This window comes from Ictidomys tridecemlineatus, chromosome 2 (genome assembly GCF_052094955.1).
Source record: "Ictidomys tridecemlineatus isolate mIctTri1 chromosome 2, mIctTri1.hap1, whole genome shotgun sequence".
NCBI lineage: Eukaryota > Metazoa > Chordata > Mammalia > Rodentia > Sciuridae > Ictidomys > Ictidomys tridecemlineatus.
Genome location: NC_135478.1, coordinates 18,732,324 through 18,752,690, shown reverse-complemented (window position 1 = coordinate 18,752,690; position 20,367 = coordinate 18,732,324). Strand labels below are relative to the sequence as shown.

At 45.7% G+C, this 20,367-nt stretch overlaps 2 protein-coding genes across 18 annotated transcripts in view; one reads left to right on the top strand and one right to left on the bottom strand.

Moving 5' to 3' along the window:
- Positions 1–5,358, top strand: part of Tcaim (T cell activation inhibitor, mitochondrial) — a 34,776-nt gene extending 29,418 nt beyond the window's left edge. For all 17 annotated transcript variants that reach the window (XM_040290103.2, XM_040290102.2, XM_078038022.1 and 14 more), the window contains 2 exons: positions 452–583; positions 3,194–5,358. In XM_040290103.2, coding sequence (XP_040146037.1) covers positions 452–583; positions 3,194–3,434 — 373 coding nt within the window. In that variant the 3' untranslated portion in view covers positions 3,435–5,358. The remainder of the gene's footprint in view (positions 1–451; positions 584–3,193) is intronic.
- A 7,313-nt stretch (positions 5,359–12,671) lies between these two features.
- CUNH3orf86 (chromosome unknown C3orf86 homolog) lies at positions 12,672–13,585 on the bottom strand. The gene is made up of 2 exons (XM_078029916.1): positions 13,041–13,585; positions 12,672–12,952 (listed from the first exon to the last, which is right to left on the bottom strand). The coding sequence occupies exons 1-2, from the start codon at positions 13,526–13,528 to the stop codon at positions 12,868–12,870; spliced, it is 573 nt and encodes a 190-aa protein (XP_077886042.1). The 5' UTR covers positions 13,529–13,585; the 3' UTR covers positions 12,672–12,867.
- Between the last annotated feature and the right edge of the window lie 6,782 nt (positions 13,586–20,367).

Sequence of the window (20,367 nt, the reverse complement as noted above, 5' to 3'; positions counted from 1 at the left end):
CTTTATTTTGTATTTCAGAGTGTGGATCTTAGTAATTAAAGAAAAGAATGTCACTACTATGTTAGCAACCCTCTTCTGCACACAACACAAGCCAACATGAGAGTATTGAAGTATTTGGATCTCTAGGACATTCTTTGAATATATTGTCTCATGCTGGGGATAGTCAAACTTCATAGGATTAAGTCAGTAGCCCATACTGCACATGTGCTCTGCCTGCCCTGCATTGTATTCTTAAATGCATTCTTTCTCCATCTCGCACTCTCACCATGAGGCAGTTGCTACTGCTGTTTTACAGAGGACAGACCCAGGGCTCAGTAGTACATGATTAGTCATTGGAGGTTTAAGTCAGTGTTTTTTGTTTTTAAGGTGGATTTTCTTGATGATTCCTTTTCAGTTCTTGGCAGGGGGTGGAAGAGTCTGTGATTTTCCCTATATATATGTTTCATTGCAGTGACAGATATGCTCCAAGTTTGCATGAACTCGGCCATTTTAACATCCCAGTACTCTGTGATCCAGCAAATCTCCAGTGGTTTATTCACACCAGAGTGCAGCAGGCAAGAGAGAACATGAAAAGAAAGGAAGAGTAAGTACTACTAGCTGTCTGTGAAGTCATGGAGTTCCATCTAACTTTTAAAGAATCAGATGTTTGGAATTCACAAATATGGAACATTAGAACTGTACTAAGGGCCTGGGCTCAGTAGTAGAGCACTTGCCTAGTGTGTGTGAGGCCCTGTGTTCAATCCCCAACAGTGAAAAAAAAAAAAACCAGAATTGAACATCAGAAATTAACCAATCTGTGGGTATTCCATATTTTTTATTCCACACACAACTGCAAGAGATTGGATGTGGACTGTTTTATAAGCATATTATATAATACATTTTGAGAAGTAGGGTTACACCTGTAATCCCAGTGGCTCATGAGGGTGAGGCAGGAAGATCAAAAGTACAAGACCCTATCTCAAAATAATTTTTTTAAAAAAGGGCTGAGGATATAGCTCAGTGGTAAAGCACCCTAGGTTCAATCCCCAGTGCCAAAAAAAAAAAAAAAATTTAAAGCCAGCAACAGAATAACAAGAATATCAAATAGAGATTCTACAGAGGGAAAAGGTGGCAACAAAGGGAGAAAGTAGCCATTACTTAACAGGAATCTTATTGTTCAAAATTTTTGAAACTACCTGATATAAAGAGAACTTTATCTGCATTTTCGTTACAGTCAGAAGAAATTTTACAATAAAAATTGTTCTAGTTCATAAGCAGGCCTTTTTCTATAGCCAGGAGTTTCCTAATTGAGTGGTAAGATATTGCCCAGTAATCTGTTATGTGTCTGCTGTGAAGAAAGGAGGGTCTGAAGTTCAAAAGACAGTTGTTGTAAAGTGTCCCTGAGGAAGTTTGCCAAGTATTTTGTTCATACAATCATTCAGCCATCATTTATTGTGACTGTTGTGTGCCTGGAACTGACAGGTGCCATGGTCAGATGAAGACCTGTTCTTTGTCCTCCCAGAATTCATTTTCTGCAGGAGATTTAACAGCTGAAATATGGCAGTGGGAGCCAGACCACAGGGTTGAGCTGAGCAGGAAGAGCCAAAGCTAAGGCTCTAGCAGATGAGGATAAAGGGAAGTCCAGGGCAGAGAGCAGGCAGGAGACTGAGGAGGCCAACTATGCACATGTTTGGGAGGGGCGGCTCCAGGAGAGACCAGGAGGACAGAGATATGGAGCCTGGCAGGGAGAGGAGCAGGGTGGTTAGCTGACAGTGTGGGGGGAGAAGCCTTCACACACTCAGTCCCCACACGATGCCTCTGTCCAAAGCTAGGCTCATGAGATAAAGAGAAAGGATGGCAGCTAAGAACATGAAACTGTCCCTTTAACAGGAGATAAGGGACTCATTTTATGAATAAAATAAATGAAGAAACTGCATCTCTGTTTTGTTTGTGGGATTGGTGACAATTCACTCAGATCTTACATGAAAATCCTGCTTCCCGAGTGGTATCGAGCATTTGTGTTTGTTGCACCGCTCTGCTGAACTGCCCCTCTGCTCAAACCCTGGGAAGCAGTTCTCGCCAGCCTTCCCCAACCACCCATCTTTGTGTTTGCTCCTGAACTGCCAGTTGCTCAGGCAAATGAAAGCCCGGAAGTCCTCCCCATCCCCAACTTCCCAGCCCCACTTATCCGGATTCCTACCAAGTCTCACTCCTTCATCCCACACCTGGACCAGGGCTGCATTATTGTGTGGTGACCTCCTACCCAGTCATCAAGCTTCCACATTCTCCTCCCCCACCCCAGTCCATTCTTATCCTCTAAGTGAACCTGGGGAACAGTCCTCCTGGGCTGGTGCCTGCAGCCAAGCTCAGCTTCTAGGACTCTGCCTCACTAATTTCTCATCAGCCCTAGCCTCATTAGCCCTGTCTTCTTCCCTCGCCTTCCCTGGCTCCCCAGGCGCTTCCCTCCCTGGCCCTTGGCCATTCCCAGGAGTCTTCACCTCCCTCTGCCCCTGCTCACATTCACTTTCTTGGGAGGCCTTTCCTGAGGTCTGCCATACCTTGTCAGGTGGGCTTCCCAAGTGACACATGTATCAGTCTAGGTATAGTCCAAATGGTGTAGCAAGGTGGAGGACTCAGCCCCCCAGCGTAGGGCGTGCACCCCACATGAGCACCAGGTCCCTACGTGGGAAAGGACGACAGTTCTGCTCTGGAGTTGTTTCCTTCCTAGGCTTTACCTGAAGCCCAGACAGAGCCAGAAGGGGAATGGTACAACCTCAGACAAATGGGAGGGAACCAAAAGGGCTGAGGGAGGTGGGAGGAGAATGAAGAGCGCCTGTCCTTGGACTATTGATTTTGTTGTGAGCTGGCCAGTGGCTCCTAAAGTTAGGGATTTTATATTCTTCACTTTCTACTTTCTTCAGTCACTAGCAGCCACTAGGTGAGGAAGAATAAGACCTCTTTAAATTATGCATTAATTTTACCCCATTACTGCTAAAAAGATGAAACAAATATTTTGAGAGATACCTGTGGAAATAATGAGTGCTACATGATAACTGTTGTCATATCTTCTAAACATATAATTTAACTTTATGGATGTCATTTTCAGTGTTGAGTAGAAAGTTACAGCCCCAATATAGAAGAAAATATTTACATTTTATGTTCTTTTATGTAGTTATAACTTATGGCCTTATTACTTTTATTTTCAATATAATAGGTTAAAGGTTATTGAAAATGAATTGATACAGGCTTCAACAAAGAAATTTTCTCTGGAGAAGTTATATAAGGAGCCCAGCATTTCTAGTATACAAATGGTGGATTGTTGTAAGAGACTTCTAGAACAGTCACTGCCTTATCTACATGGGATGCACCTCTGCGTTTCACATTTTTACTCTGTTATGCAAGATGGAGACCTTTGTATTCCTTGGAATTGGAAGAATGGAGAAGCCATAAAGTAACAGCAAAATTTTTAAAGAGATAAGAAACTGTTAAACTTAATTTAAATCCACAGTTTGATATGACACTATCACTTATGTATTACAAGAACAAAGTTCCTAACTGCTGCTTTAAAAGTACACTTTAAAAAATTAATTTCTTCAGGGCTGGGGTTGTGGCTCAGTGGTAGCGTGCTCACCTAGCATGCATGAGGCACTGGGTTCGATCCTCAGCACCACATAAATATAAAGACGATAAAGTCCATCAACAACTAAAAATTTTTTAATTTTTTTAATTAATTTCTTCAAGGAAACCTGTTTTTAAAAAGATTTTGTCCCCCATTCTATGATGTTGATTGACAAGACTACATAAAATGATATTAGAGTGAAAGAAAATATTTTTAGTGATATATAATGAAGGATTCTCTGAGTCATATATTTTTATATGAGTGAATGTTGGTTTGGGGCTGAACAAGTATGTATGTAAGTATAAACAGGTCTCATACCCAGTACATTTATGAAGTATTGAAACCATTACATTAGCCCAACACTCATCCTCATAGTTCATCTCATGGATATATATACACACGTATTTTCCAGTAACAGCCGGTTGCTATCCAAAATAGATGACTGGTAGGTAGCAAAAATTGGATAACCAAATTTTGCCTAAGATAAAGAATAGAAGGGAAAAAAAAAACAAATACATAGTTTTAAGACATTGTTCTTAAGAGTCTGATATCAGTTTATTAAAAATCTTCATTGACAGAGTTTAGTTGTAACCTATAATTTATCCTACTCATTAAAATTCATAAACATTGGAGCTGGGATTATATAGCTCAGCAAGAGAGAATGTGCTTAGCAAATGCATGAGTCCTTAGGTCCAATCCCCAGAAAAAATGAAATGAATAAAATATTGTAACTCGGGCTGTGGATGTGGCTCAAGTGGTAGCGTGCTCTCCTGACATGCATGCGGCCCAGGTTCGATCCTCAGCACCACATACCAACAAAGATGTTGTGTCTGCCGAGAACTAAAAAAATAAATATTAAAAAATATATATATATTGTAACTCTTGGTAACATGAAACCAAAAAACAGATATTTTTGAATGATTTAATAAAGTTCTAACTAGATTTCATGGGCCAAGACTATCCAGGAAAATCCTTGCCAGCTTCCCAGAGGGTTCAAGGAAGCAGTGTCAAGTATAAAGTAGTTCAGACCTTCCAGGTTTTCTCTCAACCCCACCTTCCTGTTCCTACAGGTGTTGGAAATCCCCTCTTTAGCTCTGGCCGGGTTAAAGCCTCTCTGAGTCACCTCTCATTCTTAGAAATATAGCTTAATCCCAAAGAAGTATGGGTTTTGGTGTCTACAGCAAAGAGACCAGTTCTAGATTCTGTACCCCTCTCTCTGCAGATTTCTCCTGAAATTCCTTAACCAGATCCAAAACCTCTCAGCTCATTTCTCAAGAGAACAAGGTGATTCCTGGTTTGGGATTTATGACCATTTTTATGACTCTTGCTGCTGTAGAAATCAGAAAGGAATTATTTTCCATCGTGCATCAAAACAAAAAGATGTTAAAATCAGTTCTTGAAGTATGTTTTAAATTTACATAAAACATCAAATATGGAAGCAGCTTCACATTGCAAATATGTGTTCAAAAGAAGTGTTTTGTAATTACTCATTTGTGCATATCATCCCTTTTAACTTGTGCCTAACAACTTATATTCAGATTTTGTTTTCTAGTAAAATAAGTGGTGTTGCCTGTAAACGTTTTTCAGAGCCAAATAATGGGAGTGAAAAATTCCTCAAAGATTATATAAGATTTATTGGAAAATTAGGTTTCAATTGTACCATTGCTGAAATTAACTAATATAGAATCTTCAATACTAATGTTTTGAATTGGATTTTGTCTCAGAACTCATTATTACATAATAAACAATACCTACATCAACCAGAGAGCTGATTTTTCAATTACTAGTAGTTTCAATAGTGTCCAATTAGTAGTTTTACAACTTTGGCAGTGTAACAAATTAAAGAAATTGGTGACCTAACACAAAAGGGAAAACTGTCCGACCACTGAGAAGGGGCACCCAGCCTCTGTTTTTATAAAGCCTCGAGGGAGAAATGGTCTCCAGCAAGACCTGGCTCCAGATCACAGCTCAGGCTGTCCTGAGGGAGAGCTGGGTCCTGCCCTCCAGGGGAACTGCACCCTCTGGCCTGCTGCCCAAACAGGATCTCCAGGAATCTTCCTCCTCTTCCTCCCTCTGACAAACGCCGCTACCTCCAGGCAGCCTCCTTGAGCTACTAAGAGGGTGGCAGGCTTTGTTGAGTGGACAGGTAGGATAAGAAGTTTCAGGGCCAGCTCACCTTTGAAATTTCTAAAGATTAGTGTCCTTGGGGTAAACCCATCCAGCTCAGGTCGCTGCAGTGCCCCCACTTCTTCCATACTAACTGCCTGTGTCATGGAGGCTGCCACTTCACCCCCAGCTGCCCCGGGCTTCCCTTGAGCAAATCAACAGATCAAATCAGTCCAGTAGAGACTGATGGGACCTCAAGGCTCCTCTGTGGATCATGGAAACCTCCCACCCACAGGCCAGGGATGCCAAAGATGAGGATTAGCTGACCATCCAAAGCTTGGCCTATTCCAAGACCACCCTCTTACCTATGTCACCTAACATCAGATGCAATGCAGATCCCAACCTGGTCCCCTCTGACACAGTTGGTCACTGCAGGTGACCATCCCATGGCCCAAGCCCTAGGAGACCCAAAGTTCTAGTCCTAGTGGCTCCACATGCTAGGTGGCCTTGGCAAAGCCCCTCTACTCTTGGCCATCTATAAAAGGAGAGGCAGAGCATGTTCTTGAAGGTTCTGTCCACCCTGAGCAAGTCTGTCCCCGGAAGCCAGAATCCTGCCATGGGTGGTCCTTGGCCACCAGCCCATGGATCCCTCCCTCTTAGCAATTGTGAGAACAGAGAAGGAGGTGGAATAGCCAGTGCTCCGGACAGATGAGACAGCTCAGTAGAGTGCCACCTCTTCCTCCCCTCAAGCCTCTACAGCCACAGCCTGTTTCCATTGGCCACTCAAAATCCTTGCCCCACGGTGAACTTCCTACAATGGAGCGTTTTAGGGATTTTCCCCCAGAGCTGACAGAGGTTAACAAGTGGAAAAAGTAAAACCCAAAATAAAGAAAAGGTTTGTCCAAACCCTTCAGACTGCAGCAGGCAGAGTTGGCATTGGAGCCCAGGTGTCCTGTGGCCAGGGAGGGATTTGAGCAAGAGGAACACCCCAGCTCTGGGCAAGCCTGCCCCACCAGGGGTTTGATCTGGAGCCCGTCAGTTCTGCACCCTCCAGCTCCAAGAGAAGCTGGGCAGCACCCTTGTCCCTCACCTTTTCATTCCACCCTTGTTCCAACCAGGGCATGGGGTGTGCTGCTCAGTACAAGATGTGGTGCAAGCTGGAGGGGCCATCCAATCTTCAAGAGGTAGAGAGTTTTGCATTTTCTCTTTTATCGCAACCACAGGCACTGGCCTAGACCTGGTATCTGTGTGCATGAGCCAGAGACTTGGAGGTCAGCAGGACAAGCAGCTAGGCCTTAGGAAGGACAGTGTGACCACAGGAGTAGAGACCAACCCTAGTGCCTCACTTTTATTTTTCACTCCAGAACTCAGGATTTTTAAATTTGGAAATAAAATCATTAACCTTTTTCTTTCCTCCTAGATTCCTAACAAACAGGGAGATCCTAGGCACTGGTGACATGGCAGGGACCAATCAGAAAGCTGTTGTGAGGAGCTGACACTGGAGGACTGAGCATCATTTAGCTCAGTTTGATGAAAAATCATCATTTTTCTTGGTACATTAGCAGCTGGAATAAATTACAAACTAGCTGGCTTATACAGCAGGAATCAGGTGTTGAAATGACTGCTGTCCCAGAAAGAGTCCTTCCTTTGCCTCTGCCAACCTCTGTTGGCTGTGGGCACTCCTTGACTTGTAGCCCAATCACTCTAATGTCTGCCTGTCATCACAGTACCTGCTCCTCTTCTCTGCATCCTCTGTGCCTCAGTTCAAAACTATCTCTGCCTCTCATAAGAAAATCCGTAGGGCACACCAGATATTCCAGAATAGGTCCCTCTTCTCAAGAGTCTTAACTTTGCCATATAATCATAAACCTTGCCATATAAGGTAATGTTACCAGTTCCAGAGATGAGGACATGGGCGTATCATTTTGCAGGCCACAATTCAAGCCCCCTCCCCATATCTGGTAACTTGGGATCACCATTAAAAAACCTTACTTTGTTGTATTCTGCCCTTGCAGGACTTTGCAGAGAGAACCCACCATTGTGGGCATCATGAAGTCCATCTTAGATCCCAGCAGGATGCAAACTCTCTTGTCCTCCATGAATATCATTTCACATTCACTCACAGCTCCCAGGTTAGGGTCTCCCATAAGTGCCAGCCTCCACTGAGCCAGTCCAATTCTTTGGTTTAGCTCTAGCCTTTTACCTGCAGGAGGAGCGTACGGTACCCTCTAGTACTCCTGGTCAGTGCACCCCTGTGGCACTGCATGTAGCAGCTATGGAAACCTTCTCTGACTCTACTGAGCCCCATATTCATGCCTCCCTTTAAAATATTCAAATCATTATGAGGCTCAGATCTTTGCCTATTAGACATTTTTAAGTAACTTCCTCTTTTCTAACTGTTATATATTTTGCATAACATGGGGTCCTGTGAAGCGCCTTAAAATCTAACCTAAGAATGACCCCAAACTGGACAGAACTTAAAAGACTTAGATTCAGGAATGAGAGCTACATGAATTGCAACCAAGGGCAGGGATACTAATCATGAAATTATAACATAGGACTCAAATAGCAAAAACCTTAGTAAAGCTGAAGTTCTCTAAAAAGCTGCCTCCATATTCAAAGTCTTGCAGGCTGTTTGATCTCAGCTAAGTAGAACATCGAGATTGTGGAGAGATGGAATGGTGCATTTCTAGAACCCAAATTATCACCAGGCATGGTGGCACATGCCTGTAACCCCAACGAATCAGGAGGCAGAGGCAGGAGGATCTCAACTTTGAGGCCTAAGCAGCTTAGCAAGACTCTGTCTCAAAAAATAAAAAGGGCTGGAGATGTGGCTCAGCAGTTAAGTGCCCCTGGGTTCAATCCCCAGTACTACCACCACCACCACCACTACCACCCCCAAAAGTAGAGCCAAAATTATCTTGGACTGTCATAGTCACTTTAGGAAAATAGCCATTTGCTTTTAACCTTTGTGTCTGGTTTATGACTAACAGGTAAATATCTCCAAAGGTATTATTAAGCTTAGTTAATGTTTGTTATTTCGTCCCATGGAAAGGACACCATTATGGGCTGGGGATGTGGCTCAAGCGGTAGCGCGCTCGCCTGGCATGCGTGCGGCCCGGGTTCGATCCTCAGCACCACATACCAACAAAGATGTTGTGTCTGCCGAGAACTAAAAAATAAATATTAAAAAAAAAAAAAGGAAAGGACACCATTAGCCTCCACCAACCCCAAAAGGTAACAATGCTCTAAGATAATGTCTGAACCCTATAGAAAAGATTTCCCTGCCTTGCTATAACTGCCTACCTAACACAGCCACCAATGAATTTGTTGGAAGTTGATAACTTTTTTGTTCTTTGACTATAAAAGTTGATGTAACCTCTTCCTCTTCGGAGCTCATCATTCAGAGTAACTTGAATCTGTTCTTGGGCTTTAGGCACTCACATTTGGCTCATAATAAACTATTTCTTTTTTCCTTGAAAGCAGAATTTATGGGGCTGGGAATGTGGCTCAAGCGGTAGCGCACTCGCCTGGCATGTGCAGGGCGCTGGGTTCGATCCTCAGCACCACGTAAAAATAAAATAAAGATGTTATGCCCACTGAAAGCTAAAAAAATAAATATAAAAAAAGAAAGCAGAATTTATATTTTTCATTAACATTTTGAAAGACAGAAGCATCCAATCAAGACCCAAGACATCACCAGTCCCTTCAACTTCAAAAAGTCCTCAAAACCCCTCTTCAACGGCCGATGGGAGATGGATTTGAGCATGCCTCCTGTCTCCTTATCAGTTAACCTCCAATAAAATGTTTTCTTTTTGCAAAAAGCAGCATGCCACAGTATTAGGCTTATATGCACATGGGGAAGCAAGCCATTGCTCAGTACCAATTGGCCCCAGGTGGATAACACTGACTTATCAGTGTCCCCATTCCTGTGGCCTGGCTCCTGAGCCTTGCTAGCATATTACTCATTTATCAAAAACAAAACAAATCTTATTGAATATCTACATCCTTGACACTGAGATATAGCAGCCTTGCTCCTGATGACCTGATATTAGCAGCCCACCCCTTCCTCAAAGCAAGGTGCATGGGCTTTGTGATTGATTTGTCTCCACCCAGGGTAGCCCGGCCGGATGAGTTCTGGAGGGAAGAACTGCTGCGGTATTGTGGTCTAGTGGACAGACCTAGGGATGAGCAGGCACAGAGGCATACTTAAGGTCCCAGGCTGCATAAAGCAGGGGCTTCCCTAGTGTGCAGGTGAGGAGCATGGAGCCCATGGGCTTATAGGAACCAGGTCCTGCACATTCACTACGTTGGCCCACTGTCCCCGGGAGTGGCCTGTTCTTGTTGTGTATCCCAGTGAGAGACAGCACACGGGCCTCCTCTCAGCCCAGGTGCAGCCTATTTGGCCAGCCCCCAACCCCTACCACGTGGAATCTAGGAGAAAAGCCCATATCATATGCAGAGACTGTGTCTTACTAGGTCCCTTGTTTCCACCAGCTAAAATCCAAGATGAGTCCAGGAAGATAAGCTGGCTCCTTGTCCTTTGTGGGCCTATAGCAGGTGATAGCACAGACTGGGTCCCAGGGAGGAACTGTCCCCATCCTGTAGTCTCCTTGGGTCATGAAGTGGTACACAGGCTGGGAGCCCATATCTATGAGGGTCAAAACAGGACCCACTCCCTCCACCTGAACAGCTCTCTGGCAGAGGGACAGCCAGGGGGATTTGAGGGCTGGATTCAAGGCGCCTCCAGGAAGCATCTTGCCTATCCCCACACTGAGCTTATGAGCCTCAGCAGCTGAGCTAGCGGGGAGTGGCAGGCCCTCTTATACCGGTATCGCAGCGCAGAAGGACTGTACGGAACAATCCCTCAGCTCTCAGAATCTACCTCCCTCCTCAGCCAGGGCTGGGCTTCCATTGTGTACATCACACCCCAGAGAGTGTTTGCTGCAACCTCCCTGGTGACCTGGAGCAGGCCCTCTTTCTCACCCCCATCTTGTAGGTAGGTGTTGCTTAGCTTGCTAGGAAGTAAAGGAGCTGGGCTTCAAACCCAGACCCGAAGACCCCAGAACTCTATTGACTGACGCTCTCACTGTGGCTGGGTATAACTCTCCATGGCCCTCAGCAGAAAGGTCACACTTGTCACCACAGGAGAGAGGTAAAGCTGGTTCCGGAACACCTGTAGCCACATGTTCACAGACACCAAGCAGAGAAGCCTTTGTACCAGACCAGCAAGTACCATGGGCACTGGGCCACATCAGGATGATCAGTGAACTGCGCCAGGGAGTCATAGTACCCAGGAGCCAACCCAGGCCCCTCCCACTGCCTCCATCTGCCAGGCCAGCCAACCAGGTCTGGAGCTCACTGGGGTCCCCTGTTCTGGGTCATCACCCTCAATATCACCTTCTGTTCTGACCAAAAATACTTCCTCAGGTGAGGGGAATGGATGCAGCAGAGAATGTGGATAACCACGGGACCATTCCCCCGCTCACAGCCTGAGGTTAGCATGTTCTTTGTCCTGGCTGATTAACCAGTTAGCTCTCCTGGGATTGGCATTAAGTCAAAGGAGGTGAGGCAGTGGTGAGACAGAAGAACTCTCTAGCCATCAGAGGCCTCGCCAGTGTCAGGATATGGTAAGCCCATCACTGGGAAGCAAATAGACTACTATAGACCTCCACGGCCATCCAGCTGAGGGCACCAGGTTTCCTACATATTAACAGGTGTTCAATAAACACACAGACTCAGTTGTTCTAACAGAAGGTGAAAGGCTCCTGAGGTCTACCTACCCACATCCACAAAACCAGTATCCCAAAAACCTAGGTTCAAAGTTTCCCTTCCTCTAACCCTAGAACTCATGCAGGTCACCCTTAGGGATGCACAGGCCCAAGGGACACATGGCAGCGTCCTGCCCCGGAATAGGCAGGAATAGGAAAGAGGGCACACCTTCCTGAGGGAGTCATGTACTCAGAAGGCCTTGAAATCCTTGGCTGAGGGTTTTCCATGCTTCCTCTGGGCCAGGCGCTGGACTCTGGCCAACAGGTATTGGAAGCTGCACTGGTGAAGGGTCACAGGGGTAGTCCTGTGTAGCCGAGATCCCCAACGTGGAGAGTGGTGCATAAAGGATATAAGATTTCCTGCCCCACCAAGTTTACTGCCTGGAGAAGAAGATGCAGTTCCAAGCTGAGGGTGCATCTGCAGCCCTTAGTGGTTCCCACAGGCCTCATGCCCCTCCATGGCCACTTTCTGTGTTCATCCCTGGCCTCACCTGAACTGCCTTCACTGCCCTTCACTCCCCTCAGAGCCACACTCCCTACTCCAAGGCCCTCTGTGGTCCTCAGGATTAAAGGAGCTATTGCATCTCCCTGATAGTTCTCTCAAAGTCCTCCCCTCCCAGCCTTACCTCCTCCCCAGCTGTGCCCCAACCTGCTCCAGGACCCAATTTACCTTCCCATCTCCATATTTTTTCTAAGGCTGTTCCTGCTCACCAGGATGCCTTCCTCCCCGCTGTATGAGTTCACAGGACCCATGTGGCTTGCCCATGCCCCCTCTAGACCCTCACCGAGTCTGTCCACATGAACTCTGGCAGTCCTGCATGGAATTCTGACCTTGAAACTTGTCCTAGGGTCCAAGCTTGAGGAACAGAGCAGGAGGGAGCGTTTCCCATGAGCAGATGAATGGAGCTGAGAAAAAGCTGACCTGACAGCAACAGGGCTCTAGCCCCCTTCCGTCCCGAGTGCTGCCTGCAAAAGCCAGGGCAGCCCAGGCTGTGCCCCAGGGACAATAGGCCTGTGGGTTCCACTTATCCAGACCTGCTCTCATCCTCATCAAGAGGGTCTCCTTCTGACCCTGGATGGAAACTAAACACTTTGCTTTGATTCCAACATCAGAACTGAACTCCTGAACTGCAAAGAGTTCAGAGTAAAATACCAAGACAGCTCAGGAAGTAAAGAAAGTTCCAGAAGACACTGGGTGTCAAAATCTAAGTCAAATTTTATATTCAGTTGAAAGCATGTGGCAGATTGCTCAGAACCCTGGGAGATTCTTGTACTTCCGGAGCAGGTGGTAGATGGGGCCCTCACAGAGGTGAGGTATAGGTAGGTGGTTGCTCTGGCTCTGATGCTCAGAAAGGTACTTAAAGGGTGTAGCCAGACAAATGCTCTCAAGGTTCAAAAGGTAAATCGGTTATTCCCAGTAAGGACATTTTTCAGTTTGCCGGTGAAGGCCAAGGTGGGAGAAGGGCTGGGAGAAAATCTGGCCAGTAGGAGCCGAGGAGCTGGTCCAAGGGGGCCTCGGACTAGCAGAGTCCCCCCTGGGGGTGACATGGTGACAGGGATTGCACGTGGCAGGTAAGGGTAGAGGGGCTGGTCCAAGGGGACCCTGTGCTGGCAGAGCCCCTCCTGGGGGTGAGATGGTGACAGGGATTGCTGCAAAAGGCGGCGGGCTCCTTGCTCCAGCTTTAGTCTGGCTGAAGGCTGGCGGAGATCGGAGGAAGTTTGTAGAGTCCGGGTCTTTCAGCGGAGCATCAAGAGTGGGTGGAGGGGCAGGCCTTTGCGCTGTGGCTGGGCCCAGGGGCCTCTGAACCGCCTCCTGAGTGGCCCCGTGCTGGGCGACGGTCCTCTCCTGTTTCTCAGCAGCCGCAGGTGTGTCAGGGTTCTCTGGGGAGTAGGTGATTTCTCCGGTTATCTCATTTACCCAGAAAAATATATCTAGAGGTTTCTTCCCCTGTCCAAACTGACTCCTAGACATATCTAAAAGGGAGAAAAAAAGAGGCAACACAGGTGCGCCACTGGAGTGGCAGGTCAGAGGCAGCAGGAGGCACCTGGGCATCCACAAATGCACACCTGCACTAAGGCCTACCTGTCCTGGGGCCTGCTCTTCACCGTACTCCAGAAATCTTCCCAGGACCAGGAACAGGCCCAGATGGAGGCGCCAGATTTTTTTTTAAATCATCTCTTCAAAAATTAAAAAGTTAATTTTAAAATTAAAATTTTAAAGTTAAATTTTAACAATTTTAAAGTACAGTTAGCCCTCCAAATCCTTGGGTTCCATATCCACAGATTCAACCAGCCAGATTGACAATATTCAAAGGAAAAAAGTTGGATCTGTATGAACATGCACAGATTTATTTTTCTGTCACTATTCCCTAAATAATATAATGCCTACTTATATACACTTACATCGTGTTAGTAATTTCAAGATGATTTTAAAGTATACGGGAAGATGTGCATAGGCTATATGCAAATACTACATATACCATTTTATCTAAGGAACTTGAGCATCCTTGAATTGTATATCTACTGTGGGTCCTGGTACCAATCCTGTGGAGATACTTAGGGAGGAGTATATACCAAGTGTACTTTACATTCTGACCTAGTTCAGATATTGTCAGGAGCTGCCCTGGATGCAGATGCCTTTAAGTCCTGATGCACTGGGGTTCTGAACAATCATTGCCTTCCGTCTGGCAGGGTAGTGCTAGGTCACAGTAACTTGGGCGTTACCCCAGCTCAGATAGCAAGGCGTGGCTCCAGGAGTAGGCTTCATGTGATAGGGATGAGTTACACTCACCTGTTCCTTTGTAATCTTACCCCTTTGCCCTTTTTGGGATAGAATGTTCCATGGAACTTCCCTTTGTGGGTCCCCTATATAAGAATAAAGAATTCCAGTGGCCCTCTTTCCTTCCATGGACCCTTAAGGTTGGAGAGGAACTCCTGTGTGTTTGTGTGATTTCTTTGCCATTTTCTTAAGTTATTGGAATAGTTAAATTTTGTGAACCCAGTATTAGTTCGCCAGCTAGGATAGATGGCAATAAGACATATGCGAGTGTGTACACTTCACGATTTCATGAGAAATCAGATGGTGAAATGCACTGATATTTTCTACGTGATTAAAGTCTGTATTCCTTATGAAAATGCCGGTTGCCACTTCTTGAACTCAGAAAGAAAGCAACTATGAAAAGCTTGAAAACACTTGAAAAACACTGTCTCATATCAACAATAGAAAATGCTGGACCATTCACAAAAGAAAACAAAAAATCATCCTTACAATTTTATAAAATCATGACCGTGTGTGGTCAGCAGAATGGTTCTCCCAAAGATAGCTATGCAGGAATCCTGGGAACCTGTGAATATGTTTCATTACATGGTGTTACAGTTTGGGAACTGAGATGTCCCCCAAGGGCTCATAGGTAGAGGCTTGGTGCCCAGCTGGTGGTGTTATTGGGAGGTGGAGGACACTCCAGGGAGTTGGGCCTAGCCTGAGGAAGAAGGTCACTGGAGGTGTGTCCTTGAAGGGTATATTTTGTCCCAACCCTTCTCTTTTGCTTCCTGACTATGAGAGCGCCTTTGCTCCAACACCACCTATTATGGGCTAACTACCATGGCAGGGGCTAAGTAGGAACCAGGAGAAGGAAATCACCAACAAAACAAATAAGCCTGGAAGTGGATTTTCCCCAGAGGCCCTGATAAAAACCCAGGGGAGCCAGATGAAGTGGCACTTGCCTGTAATCCCTGCAACCTGGGACGTTGAGGCAGGAGGATCAGGAGACCTAGGACAGCCTGGGTAACTCAGTAAGTTACCCAGGGGGGTGAGGTGTAGTGGGGGTGCAGTGGGGGGGGGTGAGGTGCAGTGGTAGCTTGCCCAGCATATGCAAGGCCCTGGGTTCTATACCCAGTACACTTCCCCACTCCACACCCACCCCACTCTCTTGTCCCCCACCAAAATAAAAAAGGGGCTGTTGGTATCATTCAGTGGTAAAGGACTTGCCCACCATTTCTGAGGCCCTGGGTTCAATCAGGGAAAAGAAATAAAAAAACAAAAAACAAAAAAACAGCCAAAATTTTGATGTGGGTTTTGCAAAACCCTAGGCAGAGTACCAAGCCAGCTTGCTGGACTCAGGATTAGCAGCACTGTTGAGAAAATCAGCTACATCCCAAGCAGCTACATTTGTGACCATTTGTTACAGCAGCCATAGGAAATTCAGGTGTTCTGGAATCCTGTCCCAGGCAAAGACTGTTTGCCCATCATCCCCTGGAGGTCCACAGGCCACGGGAATGTCAGCACATTCTAAGGTAGTCCCAGAATCAGGATGGCTGGACCAGGGCATGAGTTAAACAGGTAAAAAAGGGTTTGAGTCTCACCTGTCAGAAGATTCTGGGGTGGAGGAGTCTATGAAGGGAGCTTCAGAGTAGTAAGGGGGCACTAGAAGGCTGGGGGCTCCTAGCAACCTGACCTTTATTATGTAAAGCATCCCACCCTATCCCAGTCTGGATTCCACTGGAGGATCACAGCCCACTCCAGAATGTCCACACACACAGACACACACCTCACCCTTGCTCAGTCCTGTCTGTCATGGTGCCTGATGTTCCCAGCCTGGGGGGTGTCCCCAACATTCTCCTTCCCTTCCTGAAGTTCTTGCCCTTCCTTTCCCACAGTTCTCTGACAGTTCCATCACATGGCCCCACAAAGAGCATCAGGGTTGTTGTTGTTGTTTCCAGAACATTAATTTATAGAAAAGTGAGGATATGCTCCTCTGCAGGTTTATGTTCATTATAGAGGAAGCCAAGTGTTTCTTGGAATTTCAGACCAACTCCCTGGATTTCACTCACCTAAGACCTCACACCCTCTTTATGCCCTTGTTTCTCTAAAAATTAGATCTTGTCCCCATGTTGCCAGTGGCTGAGACCCTGCCCCAGCTCAGGCCCAGCTTAAACCCTCAGCTGCCTCTGCTGGAGCATCTCACTCTGCAGACCCAGGGGCTGTCTAGGAAATGGGCAGTGCACAGGTGGTAAAAAGAATTCACTAAGACAAAGGGAAGCAGTTGAGTTTATCAAAGGAAGATTCACAGTAAGGATGCAGCAGAGGCATGACTGAATTTTCCCCCAGGGATGAGAGGGGATCTGGGCTTATCTGTGCTTTTAGTTCTTTGCCTTTGATGGGAGTTCTGTTAAGAGATGATTGACAGATTCCTGTGCCTTGTCCATTATGCTTACTACACATGTGCCAAATGCCCATTCCCAGGTTTGAAACCAGATGCATGACATACAAGTAATATATGTGAGGTCTTCAATGACTTCCCCTTCTTAGGTTACTTTAGGTCAAACTTTGAGGCCTCTGCCCATGTTCCTTGGGATGGTTGGGCAATCTTGAAAAACAGGATCTTGCTATCTACACTGACAGGAAGTTAGCTCTTTCTGATAACCATAACAGGGCCAGATGAAAGGAGGAATCCTTAGGCTTACATCAGCTCTGCTGATGGAGGTGGGGTGGGGTCTGGATGAGGGTCCCTAAGTGGCTATGTGTCATGATGCTGGCCCATCTCACTGGCAGGATATGGAATGACCATTCTCTTGGACTGGCTGGCCCCTGGTCATCCAACCTGGCTTTTCTCCTCATCTGCCTGGTGGTGCCCCCTTGAAGTGGGGCAGTCCATGAGCACTCTGGATCTAAGTGGTAGATTAATCTCCTCTATGTCCCCATGTGTTCACGACTAGCCAGCCTGCCATGGGCAACTTTCCTCTATGGTGTCAGCAGCTTTGAGCCTTCCCAGGGATTACTATGGGCCTAACCCTAAAATGAGGCCATTGCTAAAATGAGGGAGAAGTCCTCTGTCCCCTCCTCCCTCCCCGACTCAATTCATCCCCTCCAGCCACCGCACTTGGGGGGACCTGGGTAAGACACTTGCCTTCTTACTGCTCCATCCCTGTCCACACAGGACAGGTCTTTCAGGAAATATTAACTCTTCCCATCACCACATCCCCCCAGATCTTGAAAACGTGGCTTGTTTTGAGTATTATCAGGCTTCAATTTTATTTGTTTCCATCAATTTCCTATGCTTGATAAGTATGCTCTGAGAACTTTGTCTTCCAAGCATTTGAAAACTTCTCTAGGTGAGTGCTGGTCTTTAACAGGTTTTCATATGCAAATGTACATACACATCAGTCTGTACACATGCTACAGTCCCCGTGGGGTCTTTTCCATCTAAAACTCTGGCACTTCCATGTCACATACCTGCTCCTTTTATGTTTTCTTACTATAGTGCGAATGCATGTATTTCTGACTAGCACAATTACACCAAAAATAACTGAATTAGAGTGACCACTTTGGGAGAACTGTGATATGGATAAAATGGTTCAACTGCAAGTTGCCCTAAAATAAAAAAAAACAAAAGCAAAGGTCTGAGTGCCCAATGGTCTGCTATGTAGGAGGCTTCCAAATACAACCTGAACAGAACACATGCCTCCCTAAAATATTCTTTAGCCACGGGTCACATAAAATACAAGCATCTTATCCTTCATCAGCACCAATGGACAGTGTTCAGGATTCAGGATTAGCTTTAGATGTTGACACGTCTGGTGCCATTTCCATATATGCTGATGGTTTAAGTCATAGAATATTAAGTAAACAACAATGTTGGCTAGCAATTCATTTCACTGCAAAATGTCAAGATTGGCAAAACATTTTAAGTATACTCTAGTTACCAAAAAGGAGAAACCCCTCATGAAGCTGTATAATTTTTTTCATTTTTTTGGTGGTGGTACGAGGGATTGAACCCAGGACCCTGCACATGCTAGGCCAGTGCTCCACCACTGAGCTGCATCCCCAGCCCTCATGAGGCTTTATCAGCAACAGTCACTTTATTTCACATGGAAGGCATCATTTTCTTCCTTCCCACAAATAAATTGAGCTTTAAATTTCTCATGGCTTTAGAATAGTCTCCACTACAGTCAGTTTGCTCTCCATTTTTTCCTGCCTGGCTTCCTCTTTTTTTTCCTTCTTTTGAAAACTTGACTTACTCAACAGAGTTCAGTTGTAAGGTAAGACCCTGTCTCAAAAATAAAATAAAAAGGCCTGGGAATATAGTTCAGTAGTAGAACATCCATGGGGTCAACTCCCAGTACTAGAGAGAGAGAAAGATATACTCTCACTCACCACCAAATACAGTAAGTTTAAGAGTTTTGGTTATGGAAATCCTGTTGAAGAAAGAAAGTCTCAGAGAACTGTTTCCAGAACCCCTGTTAGGACATTCCTGAGCCTTCCCTACTGTCCTTCTCTGGGCAGGAATTACATGATAAAGACACTCATTTTTTCCAATTTCCCTAAGCATTGGTACCAATAAAGTTCTGGCATGTTAACTGATTTAGTGTAGGTTAGGTTTGGATCTGAATTTCAATCAACCAATATACAGAGCTATTCTCAGTTTCTCAGAAATGATGAACCCAAGTCTCTCCCTAATGGGTCCAAGTCAATAAATTTGGCCTGATCTGAATTCATATTCCTTGTACCATGATTACACTCTTCACATCCATTCCTACATATACCCAAGGTTTCTCTCAGTAAAAACTAGCAAAATCATGCAGATTGGGGGAGCATATTGTTATGTCCCCAGTTACACTGGCTCTTCACCCTTTGAAGCCTACTGCAACATAAGTCTGGTTGTAGGTTTAAAACCAAAAAAAGGTAGTGGAAGAAGGCCCTGAGGGGTCAGCCATGTTTTAGAAGGCACACACCTCATTACATGTTCTTCATGCAGAAAGGGGCTAATCAACATTTGCAGTTCAGTCTCATGGTGACCTTCCCTAGACTCCAGTGACAGTGGCTGGTACCCCGCCCCAGAAGCAGGTCCAGCCACCAGGGGATCCCCCTCCTGAGCTCTGACACTACCATCACCCACACAGCAGCATTCTCTCCACATGGTTCCACTTTAGCTCCACAGGCCTCTCTGCCAACCTCCAACCATTCTAAGCACTTGTTTGTTCCTGCTTTGGTGGTCTGCCCCTACAAAGGTGGGATTCAAACACTGCCATCCCCCAAATTGGCTCAGATGTTGAGAACAATGACATTGCACACACATGGGATCATGAAAACTTGACCATTCATAACTGAGGCTTTCTGGGCAGAAGCAGGGCTGGCACCTTTCTCTTGGGGGTAGAGAGTGGCTCTGGTTATTGTAGTCACAGGATAGGTCTCAGTGAACTGCCAAAACCCAGGTTTGCATGGTTTGACACTCTGGCATTGAGGGGACGTGCTTGGCCTCTCAGCCTGCGCCATGTGGGGCAACATGAGGGGAGTGCTTAAAAATTGTCAGCAGCCACACATCAAAGATGAGGGCAGACTACAGCAGACTCTGCCTCCATGACACTGTGGCATTCTTTTTGCCTCTTTATTTTAAAATACCTAGTCAACAATTCTTAAGTTCTCTTTAAGTAATTGGCATGGTTTCTGACTCCTGAGTAGAACCTGACAGAAAATCCTGCCATTCTATTAGAGTCAGCATTAATTTCAAAGGTGCAGGAGTTGGCATGTGAACATTTACTCTTTCCCTTGTTTCTTTAATAGAGTAGAATGGCTGACAAAGCTGACAATTCCATCCCCAGGGTCCCATTCCTCATCAGAACCATGAGTCGACAGCTTCTGGCTTCACTTCCTATTTTCCAGCAAGGAGTTATTAAAGAAAATGGAACGTAAGATTTCCCATAAGCTGTTTGTCTTAGAGACCATGTATCAATACACACAGAACACTCTCATTTTTCAAATCTGTTGCATGGTATTTCCCCAGAGGCACAATTGTTTAACCATCTGTCACTGCCATTTGCATTGCTTTCAACTTTGGGAGGTGAGGTCTCTGAAGCTGTAAGAGATTATGTGACTTACTTACTCCAAGTAACATG

Bases quoted from the DNA above. Each gene is read 5' to 3' on its own strand.
- CUNH3orf86 (XM_078029916.1), bottom strand. From the start codon at position 13,528: ATGCCCAGGTGCCTCCTGCTGCCTCTGACCTGCCACTCCAGTGGCGCA. The intron at 12,953-13,040 runs GTGCAATCCCTG...CCTACTGGCCAG, and splicing joins CCTCTACCCTTACCTGCCAC to ATTTTCTCCCAGCCCTTCTC.